The 23,212-nt window shown below is 30.4% G+C and overlaps 1 protein-coding gene across 2 annotated transcripts; it reads right to left on the reverse strand.

Moving 5' to 3' along the window:
• Positions 1-17,548: 17,548 nt before the first annotated feature.
• Positions 17,549-21,316, reverse strand: LOC111029598 (RING finger and transmembrane domain-containing protein 2-like). Of its 2 annotated transcripts, none has more exons than XM_022308660.1 (8): positions 21,004-21,316; positions 20,627-20,938; positions 20,365-20,559; positions 19,239-19,358; positions 18,951-19,170; positions 18,703-18,856; positions 18,402-18,617; positions 17,549-17,782 (listed from the first exon to the last, which is right to left on the reverse strand). In XM_022308660.1, exons 1-8 carry the CDS (start codon positions 21,047-21,049, stop codon positions 17,549-17,551), a joined length of 1,497 nt encoding a protein of 498 aa, XP_022164352.1. In that variant the 5' UTR covers positions 21,050-21,316. The 2 variants fall into 2 exon arrangements, with proteins under 2 accessions (XP_022164352.1, XP_022164353.1); XM_022308661.1 differs by having other exon boundaries at positions 18,951-19,128; positions 21,004-21,315.
• Positions 21,317-23,212: the final 1,896 nt, after the last annotated feature.

The raw sequence follows: 23,212 nt of genomic DNA on the forward strand, positions 1-23,212 counted from the left end.
CGATTTCTTATCGCCGTTTGTTTGCCCGGTCGTCTTTACATTTTTTTTTTGGAATAGAATATTTTTTTACAATAAAAATCTGTTTGAATTTATTTCACAATATCAAGCCACATAAATACATTGGGTTTTCTTTATATGAGAATATTGGATGAATATTTTAAAATTTGAAGGGAAACAAACATAATTTTAGTCCGAAAAAATTGTTTGGACAAAACTGGACAGTGGAGGAAAACGGTATCTCATTTTTGGAGGAAAATGAACACACCCATTATAACATCGAACATTTTTTTTTAGATAGGTAGTTCATGTCAAACTCCTCATCTACAAAACACTACTGAAACCAATCTGGACGTACGGGATACAGCTATGGGGAAGTGCAAAAAAGACAAATTTAAATAAAATTCAATGTTTTCAAAACATTGCGATAAGAAAGTTGATAAATGCTCCCCCATACATATCTAACCATACTCTCCATAAAGACTTAAAACTAAAAACTATCCACGAGGAAGCCAAACACTTTTATAAAAGATTCCACAACCGTCTTTCCTCCCATTCAAATCCTTTTATTTTTAATTTTTAACCTTTCCTCCCTCTCAATCCCCGGCAATCCTCCTAGGCGATTAAAACGTAAATGGTGCAGAGACCTGTTACAAATTTTAATTTAGAAATTTAAAAAAAAAAAAAAAAAATTAAAAAATTAAAAAATCAACATTAAAGTGTCATCATTGGGTGGCTTCTTTATTCACTTTTTGTTTTTGTATACTCATGTTTTTTGTACCTTTATCATATATACTTATTGTGTCATATTTGATATAGATCGTATATTTCGACTTTAAAATAAAAAAAAAAAAAGATAGGTAGTTCAAATTTAGTTGCTTCCGTGACATTATTTGAATTGCAGAGAACACACGATATTGAAGATTTACACTTAAATCGAGTATATAACTTTTAACATTATCGATTATAGCATTTACGGGCTAACGTTAACATCATCCATTTAAGGATCAACAGACCAACTATACGTTATCATTATCCGGATATAGTATTGCCAGTATATTGGTATCTCGTTTTTGTAAACGAAGGATTACACATTAGCCAAAATGCACGATGCGACTAACATTGATTTTATCCGGCTAATGTGGACATTATCGAAATGTTAACATAACCCGTGGGGCCGTAACACACAGGTATACGCCATGTGCAACCTGCATACAGCTGTAAGTTACTATTTATTATATTTATGTTTTGTGTAGGATGTTGTCGAATATCGTACGCGTTATAATGCGTACAGTATAAAATATTATTGTTGTTTCACCGTCGTCGTAAAGAAAGTCGTGCGAACGTCTCACGAAACGTAGGCAGGTACCTACCTACCTACATATATATATATATATAATATATATATATATAATATATATATATATAGTATATACACAAGTATATACGTACTCGACGACTGACGGGCCCGAATAGATATTTTACACGCAGTTGTGTGCGGCGCGCGTATATTTTTTTTTTAAGACACGACATTATAACCTTGGCCTTGGAATATATCTTGTGCGTGTGTGTGCACGCACACAAGACGTGTAAACGGTTATTCGTTAACGGGTTAGTCTCGTACATAATATAATATATTGTTGTGTATGTGTGGGTAGGTATCTGCAGCTATATATAGTATGTATGTACACACACGAACGACCGTTTTTCGTTAGTCAAACTCAACAGATATGATATATCTATACCTACAAGCATACACTGTATAGTGTATATAGTACATATTGCACTCGACGCTCCGGCACGCTCGTATTATTATCATTACTATTATCTGTAAAGGATATAAAAAGAAAATCATTAAACAAAACGTCTGCATTCCTATAATGTACTATATATATAATACAGCCGACGCTATTATATTATTTTGCGGGATCGGTTGTGCCTAATAATGATTATAACACTACCATATATACAGACGACCTAGCAATTATAATGTATGTATATATTTGAGCGTCGTCTAGACTATTATTTATTTATATTTTTATTCTTTCGTACACATAATAGAACCCAGATAATACAATACGAATTAACGTAGTCCTCGTTCGCCGGGTTCCAGTATCAAGCCGGGCGTACAAAAATTATTTCATTATCATGACGTGTACCCACCTGTATAGTTTATCGCATTTTATTATTAAGCAGTTTTTGAAAATTTGGAAATACGACTCGTCCTCGGCATCTTTTATATTGTGATCATCGTATTATAACGACAGCTTGTATTGTATACATTTTATAATTTACATACAAGTATATTATGATGATTTTGACCTAGATTCTCACAGTTGATGAACTTTTCGATTTGTGCTGGTTAAAGCACAATTACTGTAATTTGAATCAATTTATAAGTGTATGATAATTGTATTAATAACTAAATTATTTAATCAAAATACGTATGACTTATAGGTTTTATTGCCAATAAAACCTGATGAATTGTGAGGGCAACATCACAGAAACGTCGGCCCACTTTCTGCAGGCGGTACTCACCAATGCTCGGGACTGGAATAAGCAAGTTTGCTGCTGCGATCGACATCTCAAATATTATTTTGCGGTGTGTGGCTATCAGAATTTAAGACCATTGGAAAATGAAGTAAAAATAAAGAGCAAACAATTCAAATACAATTCTCATTTGGTGTAGTGCTGTAGTAACTATGTTAGAGAGAGATATATTTGCAGGTATGCGTATCACACAATAACTTAAGTACTTAGATAAATGTATACAACATTTTTTTTATCGAAAAGTTTTTGCCCGGTCCCGGGTCTGCATAGTATTTATTCTATCCAATAGCTTTGCCCAGTTGATAGTTTGCTTTTGATATGCCCGTAACTTGCAGTAATTTTAGTGAGTCCTGAATTTATTAGATTTTCGTTTCAAAGATTTTATAAATCAGTTGTTACTTCATAATAAATAATGTGCATAGTAATAGTTTACTACTAATAGAGAAGACATTATAAAAAATATAGAATCTGAGATAAATATTAACCTTATAATTCATATCCCGTCTAATAAAATAATATTACTACTGAAGACTGATGTAACAAATATCACTGGTTTCCATTGAACAATATAAAGTTACATAGGGTTTTAAAAATATTTTTACTTTTATTCAATTTTACAAGTTTGAATTTCTAGCATTATTAACATTGACTAAAGTATAATAAAATATAACTACTTTGCCACAAGTAAGAGTCAAAACTTTTTATAACTATAAAATAATGATGTTTAAAATTGTATATATACGGGCGGTGTCTGATTTTAATTTCATTCATTTATAATTCGAGTTAAAAATTATAATAAACATATGTTACTTATAAACTCGTATCTGGAAGTTGCCAATTAGTTTTGACGTAGGTAGGTCCGTATTTTAAGTATACTTGCCAGACGACTTCCGCAGTCCGGAAAACTTTGCCCAGAGTACCTATATTCAAGGTTAAGCCCTATACGCTACTATATGCAGCATACATTATACTTTATACCTAATTCAGAAATATAGAATTTTTTACCCTATTTTAGACTTAATTCATTTCCTAATTTATTAACAATTATAAAAAGTATGCATCATTTTGTATATTATTATTATTGCGCAATGCTCACCAATATTGATATTTGGTGTAATAGACAATAGCTGTACAACCCAGTGTATGGTATAAAGTGTAAGTTTTGACTTAACACAATAATTTTAACATACCCACGAGTTTAGGATATCTACATACATATATTATATACATATTTTGTGGCCGAAATACGCATTTAACTAAAAAAATATTTTTTTCTCTTTTATTTAAACAATAAATTAACAAACTATTATACTTTATTAATTAAAAGGGCCCTATATTTTTTTTAGCATTGTAAAATTTCATGAAAAATATGAGTTTATTTTGATTACACCACATGTGATGTACTGATGTACAAATAACGTAGACAAGCTGGCGGCATTGAATCGTAAACTGCCAACTGGTAAACTAAGTTGTGTTTTAAAAAAATCATACTGAAAATAACTATATGATTCTAAACACAAAAAAAAATGAAGTAATATGAGATAGAGTGCAGTATAAAAATATGTAAACACTACAACACGTTTTTGAAATAAACAGTTTGTGAAAAAATAAAATTACTCGCAATGCACTTATTATTCGTATTATGTTTTTTTCTATTATTTAGACCACAATTTCAATGAGTCAAAAACTATGGCGTGGGCCTTAAAAATCAACATATAGTTTTTTTTCATTTAAAAATTGAATAGTTGAGGTCATTACTCATTATTCATTAAGATATGAATCAACCATGCCGCCAAGTGCTCAAATCAATGACAGAAAAGTAAATGCAAACGCTATAGGTACCTGCTGCGTATTTGGCCCCTACAATAACCAAAATAAATACATAGGTAGGTATGTGTTTAGAATAAAATTATGTACACTTGGTCGTATTTTTCGTTAGGAATTTCGACTGTTCGGGAGATTAAATAGTTTCAAAATAAATTATAGGCATATGATTTCTTCCTGCAGACATTTACGATTTTAATAAAAGTAAATCTTAAACTACGAATAACAAACTGCAAAATATGTATAGAAAATAATGCACATTAGTAGAATTAAATCAGAAAAATATGTAAGAATGATGAATTTAAAAATTGAAAAGACTGTTACAGTTCTACTGCGTTCAAAAATACTATGAGAATTTTAAACGATACGATTGATGGACCAAATGTCGTACATTAGGAAAAGCCATTTTGCGGGCTATATTTACTTCACAAAAAAATAATGATAGTAAAAATACGCCTCCTATTAGCGACCCATCACTCGGAGTACCATCCCTCACGACCCTCTGAGTATATTATTATTGTTATTCGTTACATACGTTATTTCTCTATATGCAATTATTACTCTCTTTTAAAATGGGCATTATTACTTAATTTATTATGACAATACGGTGTACGGATGAAAAAAAAAGAATAAATGTACAACTGTTCAGCCGTTCAGTGCTTTAATTTCCAATTTAGATTTTAAGAAGACGATATTATACTACTGTTTAAGACTTTAAGTTATATGAATATTCGTTGCCTACTATTCAACCAGCTGCAGGTGTGGATTCCAATTAGTATTCGGCGGGTGAATTAACGCTAATTATAATTTAAAAGACCAAATAATGTAATCTAAATATGTCTGTCCACATCATTATTTAAACAAACATATTTTAATTAAGTCAAATTAAAGTAGTTTTATTTGAGCAATTTTTCATTTGTTGAAAAAAATGTACAAGATTATTTATAGGTTACCTACTTATACTTATCTAACAATGTTTGACAAACATTAAAATATGGTTCTCTATTTTTCCATTGTCTTTGTTCACTCTCTGAAATAAAATTAAAATTATGTATTTTAATATCGTACAGTCATCGCAGTTCGTAGATATATGCTTAAGAAGTTACACGTATTAATTGTCCGCCTGTTGAATTTTAAATTACGTCTTTATAATATATAAGTATGGAGTGCAATCAGCATTTTATATTAATTGTTAAAATTTTTAAACATAAAGAAAAATACATTTGACGATATTCTCCTAATCCTCGATCATTTATTCAGCTTATCAATATTAAAATGAATATACTTCGCACAACATATTAAATAACAATGAAACACACGCAATCGAAACATTATTTCCAAAAGGCATAAATGTTTTTTAAACAACTGTACATTAGCGATATTGTTAATGATAGTATAATGCACATTTTCATCGGCTTATATATTTGATTTTATTGTGCTCACACATAATAATATTGTTCTATTTCTCAAATAATTATTATTTAGAAAATATATTATCATTTATCGGTATGAGAAACATGCAATCACCAATAGCTGCGTGTCTTCAGATAATGTTCTCAATAAAAAATTGCCAGGTATTTGTTTTCTATTTTTTAGATTCCATATTCCCATCACCATTGAACCGAAAGCGGTTAAATCATTTAAAGTCTAAAAACCAATTTCGTCGAATCGTGCAGTTCGTTAAATACCTACGTATTGGCTTTTTACCGTTCGAGTAATGCACTGCATCAATGATATATATAGATACCCGAGCAACGATCTATGTAATCGAACCAGAGGATTTTCACATCGGGATAACGCCGTAAACTACTCTAAATGTATAATATATATAATTTTATTATATATTATATTTATAAACCATTTTTTTTTCGTCTGTGCGTGTTATATGGATATTTCAAGTGCATTAATGCTAATGCGCCGTGCGGGAGATATCGATGCACAGACATCCGGTGCTCATTATATTATGTATAAGCACAAAGTCTTTCAATATTACAAGACCTGCGCCCGTTAATTTTCGTTTAAAAAATATAATACTTTTATGGCTATGATCGAAATCTTAAAAGACTGTCTTCTTATATATAGTAGAATGTAAGAAGAAAAACATCAGCTGTTAACTAATTACAATATCATATCTGCAGTAGTTGCTATAAATAAACTTGTAGTAATATTATGTAATATGATCTTGAAATTATAAGTTGGTAAAGGTATCTATAGAATAAATACAGAATCTATAAAACAATATTTAACAATATGGAATATTGATCCACACAAGATGGAGAGTAATATTGTTAATGTTAAATATCATTAGGTTTAATATAGTTATTAAACTAGATGACTAGATAATTAAGTTGTATAGATAATAAGATAAATAAGTTAAGATAGATAAGTTGTAAGATAATATAGTTGTATAACAGTATTAATTATTTATAAAAAATACCTTTGTAAAATACATTCATAGATTTCAATTTAAGAAGCCCCGTGCACTATGTGTTGTGGACAATAACAATTTCAGGGGAAATATAAAACGTAATGCGCGTCTATTATTTTATCCAAACATCTACACGAGATTGTGAATAAATTTAAATACTCAGTAGATAAAGATCAATATTTTATTCGTTAATAGATAAATAAGAAAATTTTAAAGAGTTTTAAAAAAATACCAGAGTTGCTTAACCTTAGAAACGTATATTATTACGATATTGTAATTAGACTATAGTTATAGCATCTTTTATTTATGATCTATATAATCCCAATCATAAATATAATAATATATCATATAGATAAGAAATATAAAAATTAGATTTATATTATAAAATGAATAACGCTAGGAATTGGGATTGTATGGATTTTTGAATCTAGCTTCGCGATGCTTGTTTTAAATACACGTTCCGTGTATTTAGAATAAACTACTATGTAATACTAAATATAGCATCTATTTAGAAAAAGTAGTTTTAATTTTTCCGTCTTTTAGCATTTTTAGATGAATTTAAATATTAAACATTTTAGGATTGTCGGGGCATTTTTGAAGTATTTAAAACCTGCAGAATTTCAAAATTTGGAGTATTCGTGCTAATATAAAACTCATTTTAATTATCTACCGAATTAAATATCTATATTTTTAAATATTTGATAAACAAAAGTATAACAACTAACTTACTGTAAGGATTGTTAAAAAACTTTCAGCAATTCGATTTAAAATGAATAATGAAACACTTAAAATACCAAATATCATTATGTAAAACGAAACTTAATTTATAAAATTAAAATTTGCACGTAACATACATTCATGATTTATCAGTTTCAAATGTTTTTATTTATTATAGGATATCACGTATAGGTATTAACTATTTATGGTATAACAAACATTCTCCTAATATAATAAAAAATAAACAATTGTTATGTTTTGTTTCGTTGTTGTTATTATTATTATTTAATATTTATCATATTATTATGTAATACAATTAAATAAAAACGTCACACCTAGATAATATCAATTTTTTAGTTTATTTTCCAATGTCAATCGTCGACTTAGAGCCGGTTTATGGAAAACTAGCTTGATATCTACGCAGTATTTTGTGCTCTTATAATTTAAAATAGTGAATAGTTATTATGCCTTGTTTCCTTTAGCCGCGTCGTAAATAGTATATTTAAGGTATATACTCGTATATAATGCGATGCATGCGTAATCCTGTGATAGTCGTCGTACGATATACTATCATCCGACTGGCTCATTTCAAAAATGCAGCTGGTAGTCATAATAATAGTTGTATCGTATAGCTGGTATCTGGTATGTATATAGGTTATGTACGCGGTGTGTACATAATATTATACTTATCGTGCATATTGGAGAAATTGTCTAAATATGCGTGAGCGATCGAGTCCTCTTAAATAATAATAATAATAATATTTTAGAGACGTTTGAAAGTGTCATGCGAAGCGAGTGTCGTTCTTTCGGTATAGATATACCTGACGAATATTTCGTGCACATATAACCAGCTTATATATTGATGTATTGAATATTTTAACGTTCTCGTTAACGTGTTCAAGGACGTCTTTGCACTGGCCATTATACGACAACATGTACATAGTCGAAGTCACTGCAAGTAATATACCTTTCTTAGAATTATCACCTGTCAATAGAAATAGGCCGAATAACAAATCGCTTCCCGCGTTAACCCGTTACGAATCATGACCGAAAAGTTAATATCCCGACCCCCCCCCCCTCACAAGTCACAACTTTAATATACCGTGCGCGGCTATCTGATTCTCGAGGAGCGGTCGTCACTACAGTAAAAGCAAATCTAAAAATAATGGAGAAAATTATTTACCACAAAACCGCATTCGCTGGACCGTAATAATAACCATCGAATAAGAATATATTGATGGTCTTGCCACAATGCGATGCATTTTGATGTCTCCAAAATAAACGAATCAAATTGATTCCATAACAATGATTATCATATTTATAGCTACAGAAGATATAAGGTAGTTTATGTATAGTATTACGAAAATGTATGTTCTAATGAACGTTTGAGAATTGAGTTGTATATATACCTATAAATATGGTGATTCACCAAACATGCTAACCTCCATTTTATCATTTAAAAATTAATTTATTCATATTATCCTGATTTTCGGAATTTTTAAATATACTCAAACTTCATATTTTCTAATTCCTTATGATACTTTAGTACTACCTAAAGAGTGTTCTAAGGCGATAAAACATCTGTTTTTCAAATGAGAACCCCCCTCCTTTTTTAAAATTATTTAGTAGATAATTTTTTAAAAATGTTCCTTACATATTATTCTTCAGATCATACTATATTAATTCATAATGATAATGATTTTTACTCAAGATTTTTTTTACGAGCTGCTATAATATAATATATAGACAAAACAACATCAACAATCAACGGTAAACAACTAATCACCGTTTGGATTAGTCAGATGTAACGATCCTACATGCCGTTTGCAATTTAATTGCTGGTTAAAATTCAAAACTAATATAAAATGATACACTTCTTTACACACTTTCAGGAAATTTAATAATTCGTGTGTGAGTTATATTGCCTATTGCAGGTCGGAGATTTTGTTCTCTCGATCAGTCTAGTATCAGTCTAGTATCCATTTTTTTAAACTAATTGGAGCTGTAGAAAATGTTCTAAGCGAAATAAATTTAACTACTTCATTAATGAAAACTACCTACTCAAAAACCTTTGAAAATACTCGAGCGTTACTGATTACGCGTTACCTAGTAAAAAGTCACTCTGCTGTGTATAGTAGGTGTCGAGTGTACCTCGTCAATGAGCATAAACACTGCAGATTATGTTCACCTGGTCTAAATACTTTGAAAAATATATCATGTCTATACATTTTCTATAAAATGCTATTTTGAATATTTTGTGAAAATTTCATCTCTTCAATGATTTATTTTTTAATTACAACAAAGAAACAAAAACATTATTGTCGAAAACTGGGTCTGCGTAAAAACCGTATTTCCCCATTATTTTGAAAAGTATTGGTGTATTTTTAATTTTGCAGACCACCCAAACTACTGAATAGAATTAATTTATTACCAGAAACCACCCTTGAAGAAAATCAAAGCTTTATTATTGCTCCAAAAAGTGATGACAGACCAAAATACACATAATTGTAAAACCTATATTCATTCATCGCTCCTCTCGGAAAATAGTACAAAAATATAATATTATACACTCCCGGAATCATATACGTTTAATTTGATAGACATTGGAAAGTTGAAGATTTTTTTATATTATTATAAAATATATAAATGTACCTATGTATAGCTATATAGTATAAGTATACCTAGATAGATCGACAATTTTCAATATTAAAATATTTGTTTACTTTGAACAAATCTCTTTTCCTGGTGTTTAATGAAATAAAGCAGAACGCGTAAATTCTGTTACCCTCACTATATTTGTACACATAATAATACATAGCACATGTGTTTTGAATGAATAGTATACATTGTGCTTTGTGCTGAAACTCTGAAAGGGTCCAAATGTTATAACATATTATATTCATTATCCTTGCAATGCAATGCAATATGCACAAACGTTTATAATTAATATAAGTCAAATGTGAGACTTATTCTATGTGAGTGCACGGTGTCTTATAAAACGTCTGTACCTATATTCCAAAAATCTAACCTTAAAAGTTCTTATTATAATTTTTCGTAATGCATATAAAACTATATGAATTGTGTTACCCCACACACCAAAGTCCCGAATTCCCTACGCATCTACTTATTATTATTTATAAAACAAATCAAAAAGCGTAAATAACTATATACCTATTAAAGGACTTTATCATCGATAATTGTCGTAAATTCATCGTAGCCAATGATCTAAGTTACGTTTAAATACTAAACAGTACCACAATCGACACCATTTTTCCGTTGTGCGAGTAGTATTTTGTAATGTAGGCAACAGCTCTGACTTCAGAAACCAAATCTGACAACATCAAATTCTGTTTTATATTTGGGTAATCGGTTTCTAATGTCCCAGGTCTGAAGATTGCCTATACTATTCCGCGATCAACTCTCGTGCAATCTCAGTCACTTGAGGAACAAACACCGGAATACATAATAGTTTAGGTACCTTCTGATTTGGCTATAGATCTTTTGGCAAGTAATCCGGAAGAATACGATTCTAAATTAATTATAATCGATTAAACACACGTCGATGGGTACCTACTAACGAAAAGTGACAAGTACATTAATTTTTAAACACCAGATCCCGCTCGTCCAGTATTTAACATACACTCCAGTGAAGACACCGAAACCCGGCGCGATATGGATATGTGGTTTTGTTCCTGTCCTATTTTCAAACATTGTAATATATTTTAATAGTTATATTATACCACGAGTTTTGCGCGTGTGGTCAACACGCGTACAATAACGGTATAGTGTATCGAGTATTATAGATACCATGGATATACCTAGGTAGGTACCTATAATGAGCGCAAAATCAGACATCGATCGAATTACGCTAATGACCCGGCAACGAAGTCCACGGTAGTTTATACATATAGACCTATAACGATATAGCCACACGACCACTCCTCCTCATGTTACCTCGTAAAAAAACATGAAACGCGAAAAGCTCATATCAAATCGCTGTTCTACTATAATAATTATGTACTCAACTGCTCCTTATTTTCGTGTTCCCCGGTGTCTTGATAGGTATTCCACCATCTCTTGCAATTACATATTATATTATTATGACGTGTTGAATGAACCGATACCGTGCTCACACACACGTGGGGAGGGGGTGTTCAAATTATATACCATAAAATATACTAGCCGACCCCGTGCACTTTATTGCACGTACGAAATGACAACTCGTACATGGTCCAAACTTTGTTCAATTACCTATTTGGTGTTTGGTGCAATACAATATTATAGTGTTCAAAAATTAAAACATGTAGAAAACTAGAAAGGATTTAATTTTAAAAGAAATAAGTGGCTGTTTTTCTTGTGCGCTGGCACTTGGCAGAAATAAACAAATATAATATGTGGTTATGGTTTAATTCACGTGGGTCAAACATATAAAGACCAAATATCAAATACCGGTTAAAATTATATTCAATGGCGATAACAATTTTATTTTACCTGTAACCAGCTGTAGCGGCAACCATTTGTATTGAAAAATTTCGATATCCATCTTCAATCTCGAATTCCTTGTGTATATAGAACTATAGCGACCTCTTTAACATGTAAATTGTACGCGATTATTTCTTAGTAAACCACCATACCTACATGGTGGTACAAAAGTACTGTCAAAATGTCAATCATCATCGTTTAGGCTCTATACGTTAATCACTGGTCAGTCATTCCGACACGATCGATTAAATAATATATAAATAAAGTCCTCCACATTGGAAATTTCTATGCAGAAACACCGTTAGGATGAAACAATTTTAGGCGTTTGATGTCTTACGCCAATGCGGATTCTTTTTTTTTTCATCTGTGCAGACTGCAGACTGCAATAGTGCAATACTGTTTATTATTTGCAGATAAGACGACGAACCTAAATAATTTGTCATTTGCATAAATATATACATATATTGAAATAAACATAAACTAATGAACAATCTCATATCATCTCGCGGTGTGTTTGAATGTGACGGGGCATAAAAAACCGAAGCGTGGGACGGTATATTTTATATAATATATTCTTTTCTTCCGAAATTATTCATACATTATTATATTATTATTTATTAATATACGCACAATATCACATAATGTATCAGCATTCGGCGTATACGCAACACACACTATATTTCTGAAAACAGTAAGACATTAACATTTTTGAAAATATTTTTATTGTTTTCAGTGGGTTTTTTTAAGTCTTTTGGAAGATACGGTACATTTTTAATTTTAAATCTCTAGACAGAATATTATTCGGAGTAAAATCGAATCTCGGACACGTTCCTATATCATAGTTTATTAGTTTTTAGTTATAACTATAGGGCTCGGATCTCAATGCATTTGCATCTTCTTTCTAGATTCTTGACACTATGCTTTTTAAGATACAAATGTTTTAAGTAGAAATTATATTATGCTAACAGCGAACTAACTCGGAGGAATATTTTTTTAATGTTTCTACTTTTTTAGGGCACTACTTATTTGTTTAGTCATTTTTAAACCTATTGTCTAGTAATACAAAGAAAAACAATTAAAAATATAATATATAAATTATAAATACACATAATATACTAGAATAATATTAAATTGGTTTTTGAAATAAAACGACTACAGATGTATCTTAATGTCCCACACGCCAATAAGCCGATGAACGAAGCCGGAAGTCATCGATAGGTTTTCTAATCGTACGATAACATTATATCGATACTGTGTGTGGCCATGCTGATTTTCGGCATCCTTTAGTCATGGTGCATGTTGAGTACAGTGCGTTTCATGTTATAGCGCATTTTTCGTTATTTTTAACGTATTTAAATCTGAGTGATAAGTATAACTTATGAGTATTTAATTTAATCGAGCCGGGAACTGGAGTACTGGACCAATATTTTTTGGTTTATTTGCACACTACACACCGCTTAACAACACTTAAAATACTTATAACACGTAAGCTACTCGTCCAAAATTCGATTTTCGTACAACAATAAGTACACTAAATAGCTTTAGAATAAGGAATTAAAAATGTATATTGCTATTGAAAAAAGTTAACACTTTGAAATAATAAAGATAAGGATATCCGTTGGATAAATTTCATTTTCTGGTGACTCAAACTCACGTAAAATAAATAATAATGTGTATTCAAAAACGTTGATCATTTTTGTTATAGTAATAATAAGTGTGTTAATACGTTAAATAGGTCACTCGGCAAACGCGCAGAAAATGTAGGGGTTGAAACACGAACAAAAAACTATTAACAGCAGCGTATGAAATGTTATCGCGGCTGTGAACTATTGCAATTGCAGATCGCAGTTAAATAGGTACTTACTCAGGTACCGCTTAAACACGCCGCACACACATATTATTATTATTTATTATTATTATTATAACGACGTCGCTGCAATATACGACGACGACGACTTGTATGAGCTCGTGTACATGGGTACATGGGGTACAAGCGGTTTCCCACACGCCGCTGGCCTACCACAATACGAACACTTGTGGCGGTAGTACACGCATTTTTTATTTATTTTTTTTTTTATAATATTATATATTATTATATATATTGTTTTTTGTCGTCCTAAAACAATAGCGCTCAGTCGCCGAGCGTTTCCGGTGTCGACGGCGGCGACGACGATAATAATATTATTATTTTACACGCGCACACACACGTCATACACTCACACTCACTCACACACACACACACACACACACACACACACACACACACACACACACACACACACACACACACACACATTATATAACTAGGTACCCTAAACATATATATAATATTCAAGCGTTTGCGGTAGACGTATTTTTCGGGTACGAGTATAGCCACCGCGCACAACACATATACCTAATATTTATATATTATATATATATATATATACGTATAACATGTGCGTATTATATTATTTTTGTATACCTGCGCGAGTGCGGCGAGAACTGCAACGGGTCGTATATGCATATACATATTATAAACTATATACTAGCACACGTATACATAATAATTGTACATAGTACATTACACTTATATACCTATGTATATACTTCCGGTGTTTGCGCGCTGCAGCAGGAAGAAACGCAATTTCGGTGCGATCAATTGTCCTTGTAAAGGACATATGGTAAGCACTACCGCGCGATTACAATAATATATATATATATATATATATACGTCTCGTCCGCACACAACAAACGCACAGTGGCGTAGTTATGTATAGGTACATTGTACGGTTGCAGCCGTCTGTCCGAAATAACTGTTTTTTTGTTTTGTCTAACGTTCGTTCTAAAGAGTATAATAAGACTAGTCGTCTAGCCGTCTACCGCGGTGTGCTGCTCGCAGAGGACGCGCAACAGTTACTGTTTTTTAAGGGGCATCGCTTAGGCAATTTTTGAGAAAATTATGATAGAAACAAAAATAATATGTATCAATAATGTACTCTTGAAGTAGATAACAAAACCGTTTAGCATCCTCTCGAAAGAACCCGAGCCTAGATTAAAGAGGGAATGTATTAATTGCTTGTGTGGTACTTTTTGAATTCCATTGCCCACCCCCCAAAAAAAAAAATTTAGTTCGGCGCCACTGTATAGGTTAGGTTTCTCTGATCCGGTGTACCCGAATTGGTTTCCGGGAAAAAGCCAAAAATTGTGGCTTTTGTCATTGAATCCAAATTTTAAAAAAACATTGAAAATTCCCAATATATTTCAAAAGGTGTTTTTTTTTAAAATTATTTCGTTGTAATTTAAAAACATTATTTATGGCCTTGTTGGGCCTGTGGTGACTACGTATATTATACATTTATCTACTAAACCTATGATCTACTTAACTACTGCACATTTTTTTCATACAATGGTAAAATCCGGGGCATGGAGTACAGGGGGCGAAATTAAATACATTTGAATTTCAACTCATCTATAATTAAAAATATTTTTGATTTGTAAAATATTTGGATTTTTGTCGGAAGTATATGTATTTAGGAGATGCATTAGTGCATTACTGCATCATAACTACACGTAATGTCAGAACACGATTCTTGTACATCAGATATTTTCTGGTGGACATTATTAACAGAGATAACTGAAAATTACTTTCGTAAATCGTAAGATATCTACTCGTTTCCGATAGGTACTCATGATTTTAATGTTAGTACAGACAATTTTAAAACCGTCTAAATCCCCTCCCTCTTCCAAAGCAAATGAAAAAGGAGAAAAATGTCGGCTTCGCAAAGAGGGGTGAAGGTGTTTATCAATAACTGCCATTAAATCTGTTGGATGTTATTAAAATACCTATAATATCAAAATATGCAGATGAGCATATGACATAATTCAGATACTCACTAAAGTTTGGAGAAACGATATAAAAAAATACCAGCAAACAAATACAAAAATGGACCAGGCCCAATTCACTAATTGACGTAGCCACGTAGGTACTTGGATAAGCCTTCTGCCTCCTTAAACTATACAATCTAAAAAAATTAAACACCATCATAAGCAGCTCGAAATAAAAATAAAAACATGGAACAATATACGGCAACGCCATCTATCGACAAAAGTGAACGTCATGCGTGCATCTTAAAATTCAAAAAGACGACGATAACGACGACAGTTAATAATGAATAAGTAATAAGCAGTGGCGGCTTGAACTTTTTCCTTGACTCTTATTCAATATTTATATACCACCTACCATAAACATTTTTTCACCACCCTTCGACAGATGAATTAATAGATTTTTAGTGATAGAATAATAGTTAAAAAAACCTTCAGAAATTATTTAAACTACCTTTTTCAACCATTGGACAACCACCCATTAATATTTTTGTGAATCACATGATTCAAATATACCTCCTAGGAGCCTGCTAATAAGTGTGTACAAAAGTTCAGCTTTTGGTCGATTACTTCCAAACTTTCCCCAATCTTATTGGACTATTAAGTATTTTAAAATTGTAAATTTGTACAACTTAAAATATTCATAACTCTCTTTAAAATTAAAATATAATAAAACGCCAGTGAGAAGCCCTCCGTAATAATCTTGCTTTTAATTTGAATAAGAAGTCAATTCACTCTAATTTTTAAGCTAACAGAGCTAAGCGTGATCTGCTGAACATAAAATTTAATTTGTAACGCTCTTGTAAGACGCAGACAACACATGCGGGTATAACGCTCTCTTAATGAGTAGATGTCACATGTTATCATCGCCTTACCACAACCACCACCAACAATAACAAAAAATGGTTGAAATTAAGTAGAATATTTTGTGTTGATTACTTATATCATTAAATAATATAACAATAACACAACGACAAAGCAAATCTATGAAAAATTTCTAAAAACTTAATAGTAGGCGGCCCCATAACATAATAGATAATTAATGTACTGTCCACAATCTTTAGTTATATTAATCTCCTGAGTTGTATATTATACAGCATTTATTTACATTAAGAAAATTACCAAAATTAAAACATTTTTATTTATCCGAATTCTTAACAACGAATAACACAATAATATTAAATAAAGGATACATTTTGTTTTTAACAAACATAAACTGTAGTGTTTTGTTGTTATTTGAGACCAATACTATATGTTTAGTTTTTGAAGCATATTATTTTGCAACAAGCTCATACCACAAAAACAAAAAATACACAATATTAAATATATATGAACTGGTAATCATTGCCTAACCACCAAAAATGTTTCACATTTTCAATTTTTTTCAAACATAATTATAGCTATGATAAATTAGTTGATAAAATTAACAAATATTTCTATAATGATATATAAATAGCTTAACAAATACACATTTATATCTTTAAATCATAATGGACATCTATCACAGACAAATATTTTAATGCGTTAAAAATAAAATAAAGTAGAAAAATGTAATGACTAAATTATCTCCTATAAAGTATAAACAATTGGTAGGTATTGAGAAAATTAATTATAAAACAATTAACAAGAGGAAAAATATCAACAAAAAAAGCGGTTTAATTGGTTATAGGGTATCGCATTTAAATGTTAAAATAGTTGTATAAAATTAGTCGTAGAACCGTCTCGCCATGCAGGGTCATCGACGAGTTTTGCCCGACATAGTGGACATGTTTGCTCGCGATCAAACCATTTGGCTACACAAGCTTCACAAAATATATGTTGGCATTGCAACAAAACAGGTGTAGCGTACTCGTCATGACATATTGGACAGTTGTTTCCAGCTATTGTTAGCTGCTCTTTACTCGGTGCTGTACCCAATGCCTAAAATGTTCAATAAAGTTTTGTTAGATAAGTAAACTTAAGAGGATGTTTATTTTCTCTCTCAGACCCATGCACAACATAAGCAAAATATTTTTTTTGTGTCTGAATTATCTTATAGAGAATAATATTTTCGAGGGTATAAGATAATGATTTGTCTAAATATTGTCTTAAGCAATTAAATATCTGTTTAAATTTATTTCAATAAAATATTTTAACTATTATGTATTTTCTTCCTACCACCCTACAAAGTACAACAAATTCTCAAAATTGCTATTTTCCAATAACATTCTAACAGATTACTCAACAAAAATTAATTATTTTTAATAACGATAAGTACTAGATAGTATTAACAGAAAAATAAAAAGTAATTGATACTTTTTATTTCTATAATATTCATAAGATTATGCATTATAAAAATATTAAAAATTTGAGTTGACTTTATATGACTGAATGAGGCATTTATAATTTGAGAATATATTGTCTTTATAATAATTTGTAAGTGCTTGATTTCAGTATAAATAATAATAAATTATCTAGAATGCGATCAGTGAATTTGTTGAAAACTTAATACTATAATAATGATACAACCATATTAAGTTATAAATTATAATGAACTTACAACATTCTGTAGTAATTTGTATGATGCCGTCCACCATAGTTTCACACAACCCATTAAATCAGTACCTTTTGACACCATGTAAGCGGCAGATAAAAAGACTCCAATCACCTTTTTAGGACCCTGATAAGATTCTAACATGTAATACAACCATGGTTGGATAGGCACACAACACCGATATAATTGAGATGTAGCTTCAATGAACAGGTATACTTTTCCCTAAACAAAAATATAAGAATGCATTTATTTATTTTAATTAGTAATAAATTACCTATTATTACTAATAATATAAAAATGAACGTACTCGCTTAATTATTGGTAAAACCTTTATTGGCATCATGATAATTATTATTTTAAAAATGATTGTTATTAATTTTAAAATGTAATCATCCACTGCTATTGACCATAATAGATTGCTAATTGTCAAGGACTGTGTGAAAGGAGGAATAAATATTAACCTGAAATTATAAACATAATGTATACATTTTACTATAAATACTATAATTTGGATATAACTAATTTAAATTTAGTTTTTATATTAATTATAATTACCCAAAGTGTAAATTCATGTCATTGTAGAAGAAGTAGAATAGAAATACAGACATGGCCATATGACAAATAGCAAACAGCAAAAAGCCAATACTGCGCTGTGATTGTTTGGCCACTTCACGCTTTACCACATTGTTGAAGTAACGAAATGAAATAAAGAGCACCAAAAAGAGCAGAATAGCTGTAATCACAAGATACATACAAGCACGTTCGTTAGTCGAACCTTCAGGCCATATATCTTTTTTAGTCATGCTTACACAAACAGTTGAACAGAGTAGCTGTTTAATTTACCTGGAATATGGTCGAATACAGCTTTTGACAAAAGTATCAATAAGAATGGAATGTACTTAAGAGCTACACTCAGCATTTGAGCGATTTCTGGGTTGTGTCGAAGAACATCGTCTTCGCTTTCTGGAAAACAATACAATTCAATGTTAATGAAATATAAGTGGGTACTAAAATTATGTTACAACTATATCTAATTTTTTTTTTTCATTTGGATTAAGGTTTTGACTTCTAAGGTCAATAGCCTGAAATTAAAATTTTTTTAGACAAATTAGCGTTAAAACTAAATAATTTTGAATAGAATGTTATTTAGGGTAACTAATAAGTTCAATAGTATGAAAAGAAAATCTACTGGAAATACTTAAATCGTGTTTACAATTAATTTACACATAACATTTTTAATGAAGCAAGTAATGTATTGCAATAGTTATGATAATATTAATTTTTAATTTTGACTAAAAATAAAATCAAATTATAAGTATAAAATAATAATAACTGAGCATACAACTGTTACAATATAATCTTTACAACATAATGTATAGATACATTGTTACAATACTAATAAATTATTAGTTTCAATAAAGATGCTTACAAATACATTTTATACTCTTATTTCAATAATGACAGTAATATTCACTAAATCTGAATGCATGTATTGTACAATTTCATACTTAAAAATTTTGCATTTCTAAATATCTATTATTTCCCATTTTATTTAAATATTTATCTAAATATTCTATAAACAATTTGGAAATATTTAAATGCTTAAAAATTTAATAAATATTGTTCAAACAAAATAAAAAAAAAAAAAATGTACGATGAGTACAAAAATTAAATATTTTTATAATCATATATTTAGTTTAATTATAAATTAACTAAATGTCAGTGACATATATAAAATAAATATTATTTACAGTAGTAATTAATATACCAACGTTATTGATATTACTACTAGCTATAAAACAAATACAAAATAATCAGGGAGAGTAATTATGAAAAATTATACCTGCGGGTCGATTTGTTATTAAAAATAAACAAAACAAGACACTAATATTAAGTAGATATATCACTTAAAATTTAAATAACTTTATTAAGGTAATATTAGAATAAATGTATAATCCAAATAACTTACGGTTTTCATTGTTATTATTATTAGATCCATTAAGTGAAGATCCTCCAGGACTTTGAGGCAACTGTTCTACGTTTAAATCTGAACTCGATAAATTCATATCTATAGCTACATCATTGTTTGGTTCAGTAAGCGATCTTTGAGTTGTCAAAGGCAGTCTTTGTGATACTGGAGTGGTTGCAACCGGTCTAACCTCTCCTATATTAATTTACGGGTCTACTTTTAGAAGATAATTTTTAACAAGTCAATATTATACTGACGATACCTGTGGTTATGAAGTTTTGGTCTTCTGTTTCTGTTAGACTGGGTGGAGATAGAGGTAAGTGAGCATTGTTAGTGTTCAAATTCAACCAGGTAGGCAAGCTCAGACGTACAGATGAACTGGGTCCAAGCGGTTGTGGTGACCCAGGATCAGGGTGCCGAGCCACTGTAATTATTGGTCGTAGTTCTTCAACTACATTGTGCACGTTGCTTCGAAACATGGCTGAACCTTCAGCTGCTCTACGCTCTATGTGCATCATAAGATCGGCCGCAAGGCTCATACGACGACCAGCAACTGGCACTGCCGCTCTACTATCTGTTTCCGATTTGTGAACGTAAAGACATTTGACAATATATACAGACAAACTTATTGACGATTACCATTATCAGACGCTGCAGTTCCAGATTCATCATTTAAATTGGACATTGTTAAAAGTTAAAACATAAGCAATAATTGTACAATATAGTTAAAATATTATTTAATCTAATTTATGAGCCTCATTATATTATTTGTTACACCACAGAAAAAAAGAATGACGTATCACCCAATTCATACATATTCGGGGTTATGAGATTGTAAACTGAACGTCAGAACGTCTGAATAAAATTAAATAACATAATAGAAAGACTTTAAAATACGTTTACTCGTCAATAGCATTATAGCAATGAGTTTATGACATCATTATTACAATATTTTTCTTATCAATTATATTAGTCATGTTTACTCGTACACATATGTTTTTTCTTAGATTTTAATCAATCAAGGTTATCAAAAAAAAAAAAAACAAAAACACACGAATCCTAATATCAAATGGCTTTCACATACTTTAGTCATAGGTGTAACTAGAACTTAAAGTTAGGGGGGGCTTCAGCCCTAGCATTTTTGTAATTAGTAAAAAAAGTGGGGGGGCTCTGCCCCCACCAATATATTAATTGTTACTAAATGTAAATGTAATTCAATTAATATTTCATTTGATTATTATTATAGTGTGTATGCAGTGTATACGAACCATAAAAAAGTGAAATGAGGTAAACATTAAATTATTAAAATATATTATTTTAGCTACAAATTCAAATTTTTATTTTCTTGTAACATAAGTGAAAGTAAAATAATTGATGTGGGTAACATAATAATAATACACTATTACAGTTTAAGCCTCCATTCAGTATTAGTTTTTTTTTTTTTTAATTATCTTCATTCAGAACATTTGATAAATCTCTTGCAATAGCTATAATAGATAACTTAAAGAATCGATTTAGTAACATTAGTTGACCCTGAATAAGTTTGACGCATTGCTGAAACTGTTTACTGCTCTTTCACTAGACGTGTATCTTGTTGGAACAGAAAGTGATAAATCATTAATGTAGCATTTTATTCAAATTTGGGTAAACAGATTTTTGAATACTCTTTAACTTCTTTGAATTCCCCGGATGATTGTTTCAGTGGTTTCATTTATTTTATATTTAGCCTATTTACACAAGAAAACAAAATTTGATTAATTTATTATTATAATAATATAATGACGTTGGCCAGAATATGAACTATCAGACACAAGCACACAATATGTACTTATGAAGATTAAAACGACAATAAATGATACTATACGGCGAATACCGTAAAAAAATTTACCCAATTTTGAACACGAAACTTTAAGCACTCAAAAAATTTTACCCGGTTTTAAACACGAAACCCGAAATATTTTAACTTGTTTTGACTCCCAGAATATACCTAATAAAATAGTATAAAATCATATTTTGTTTTTACCATATTACCCCTATAAGCAGCCGATTGGAGCAGCGATCGTCTTAGGGTCATTGTTACTCGTTAGTCGTTATTACCGTTTGCACATTAATGTTACAAAATTAAAAAACGTGAGTCTATTCTTCTGAGTGAAGACTATTTTTGTGTTTACTTAAATTTACTTTATTGACAGCTACACAGACTCATCACAAAGAAATTATATTTAATAGTTTAAATGAAAAAAATAAAACTAAATTTAAAATTAAAGTGCATTAATGTAGCTAACTTACGCCTATGACTTAAGTGTTAAGAGACTAGAGAGTTACAGTTAAGTTAGGTACCCACTTCAAATACGAAAAATTACAGTTTAAAAAACCGCGGTAGTCAGTAGTCACTCAACTGTATAGTAGATGTCAATATAGTAGAGTACTTGAGAATACTTCCGACTACTAACTCGTCATTGTGTAGGTCAATGTAATCATAACTAATGGATGTGATACATTTGAATTCAATGATGAATCATAAGTTATCATTACGACATTTTTAATTCATTATTATATACTTACAATGATTCTGACATTCTGAGCGAAGGCGGTCAACCTAAATTATTTTAAGATGTTGTGTTCGGAGTAGTATACAAGTTGGGGGGAGGGGGGGTTATGTGTGGGTCAGATCTTCCCTATGTCCTTTTTTTTCAAGTACAAAAAAAATGGAAAAAACTCTATCAAATTTAAATAGAGTTCCAAGAAATTGCATAGAAAAAAATTTCAATTACAATTGTTGATACTGGGTGAGGAGTGAAACGGGGAAAACATTTCTAGTTTCTACAACCTCTTGATACAAACATAA

This window comes from Myzus persicae, unplaced genomic scaffold, assembly GCF_001856785.1.
Source record: "Myzus persicae strain clone G006 unplaced genomic scaffold, MPER_G0061.0, whole genome shotgun sequence".
NCBI lineage: Eukaryota > Metazoa > Arthropoda > Insecta > Hemiptera > Aphididae > Myzus > Myzus persicae.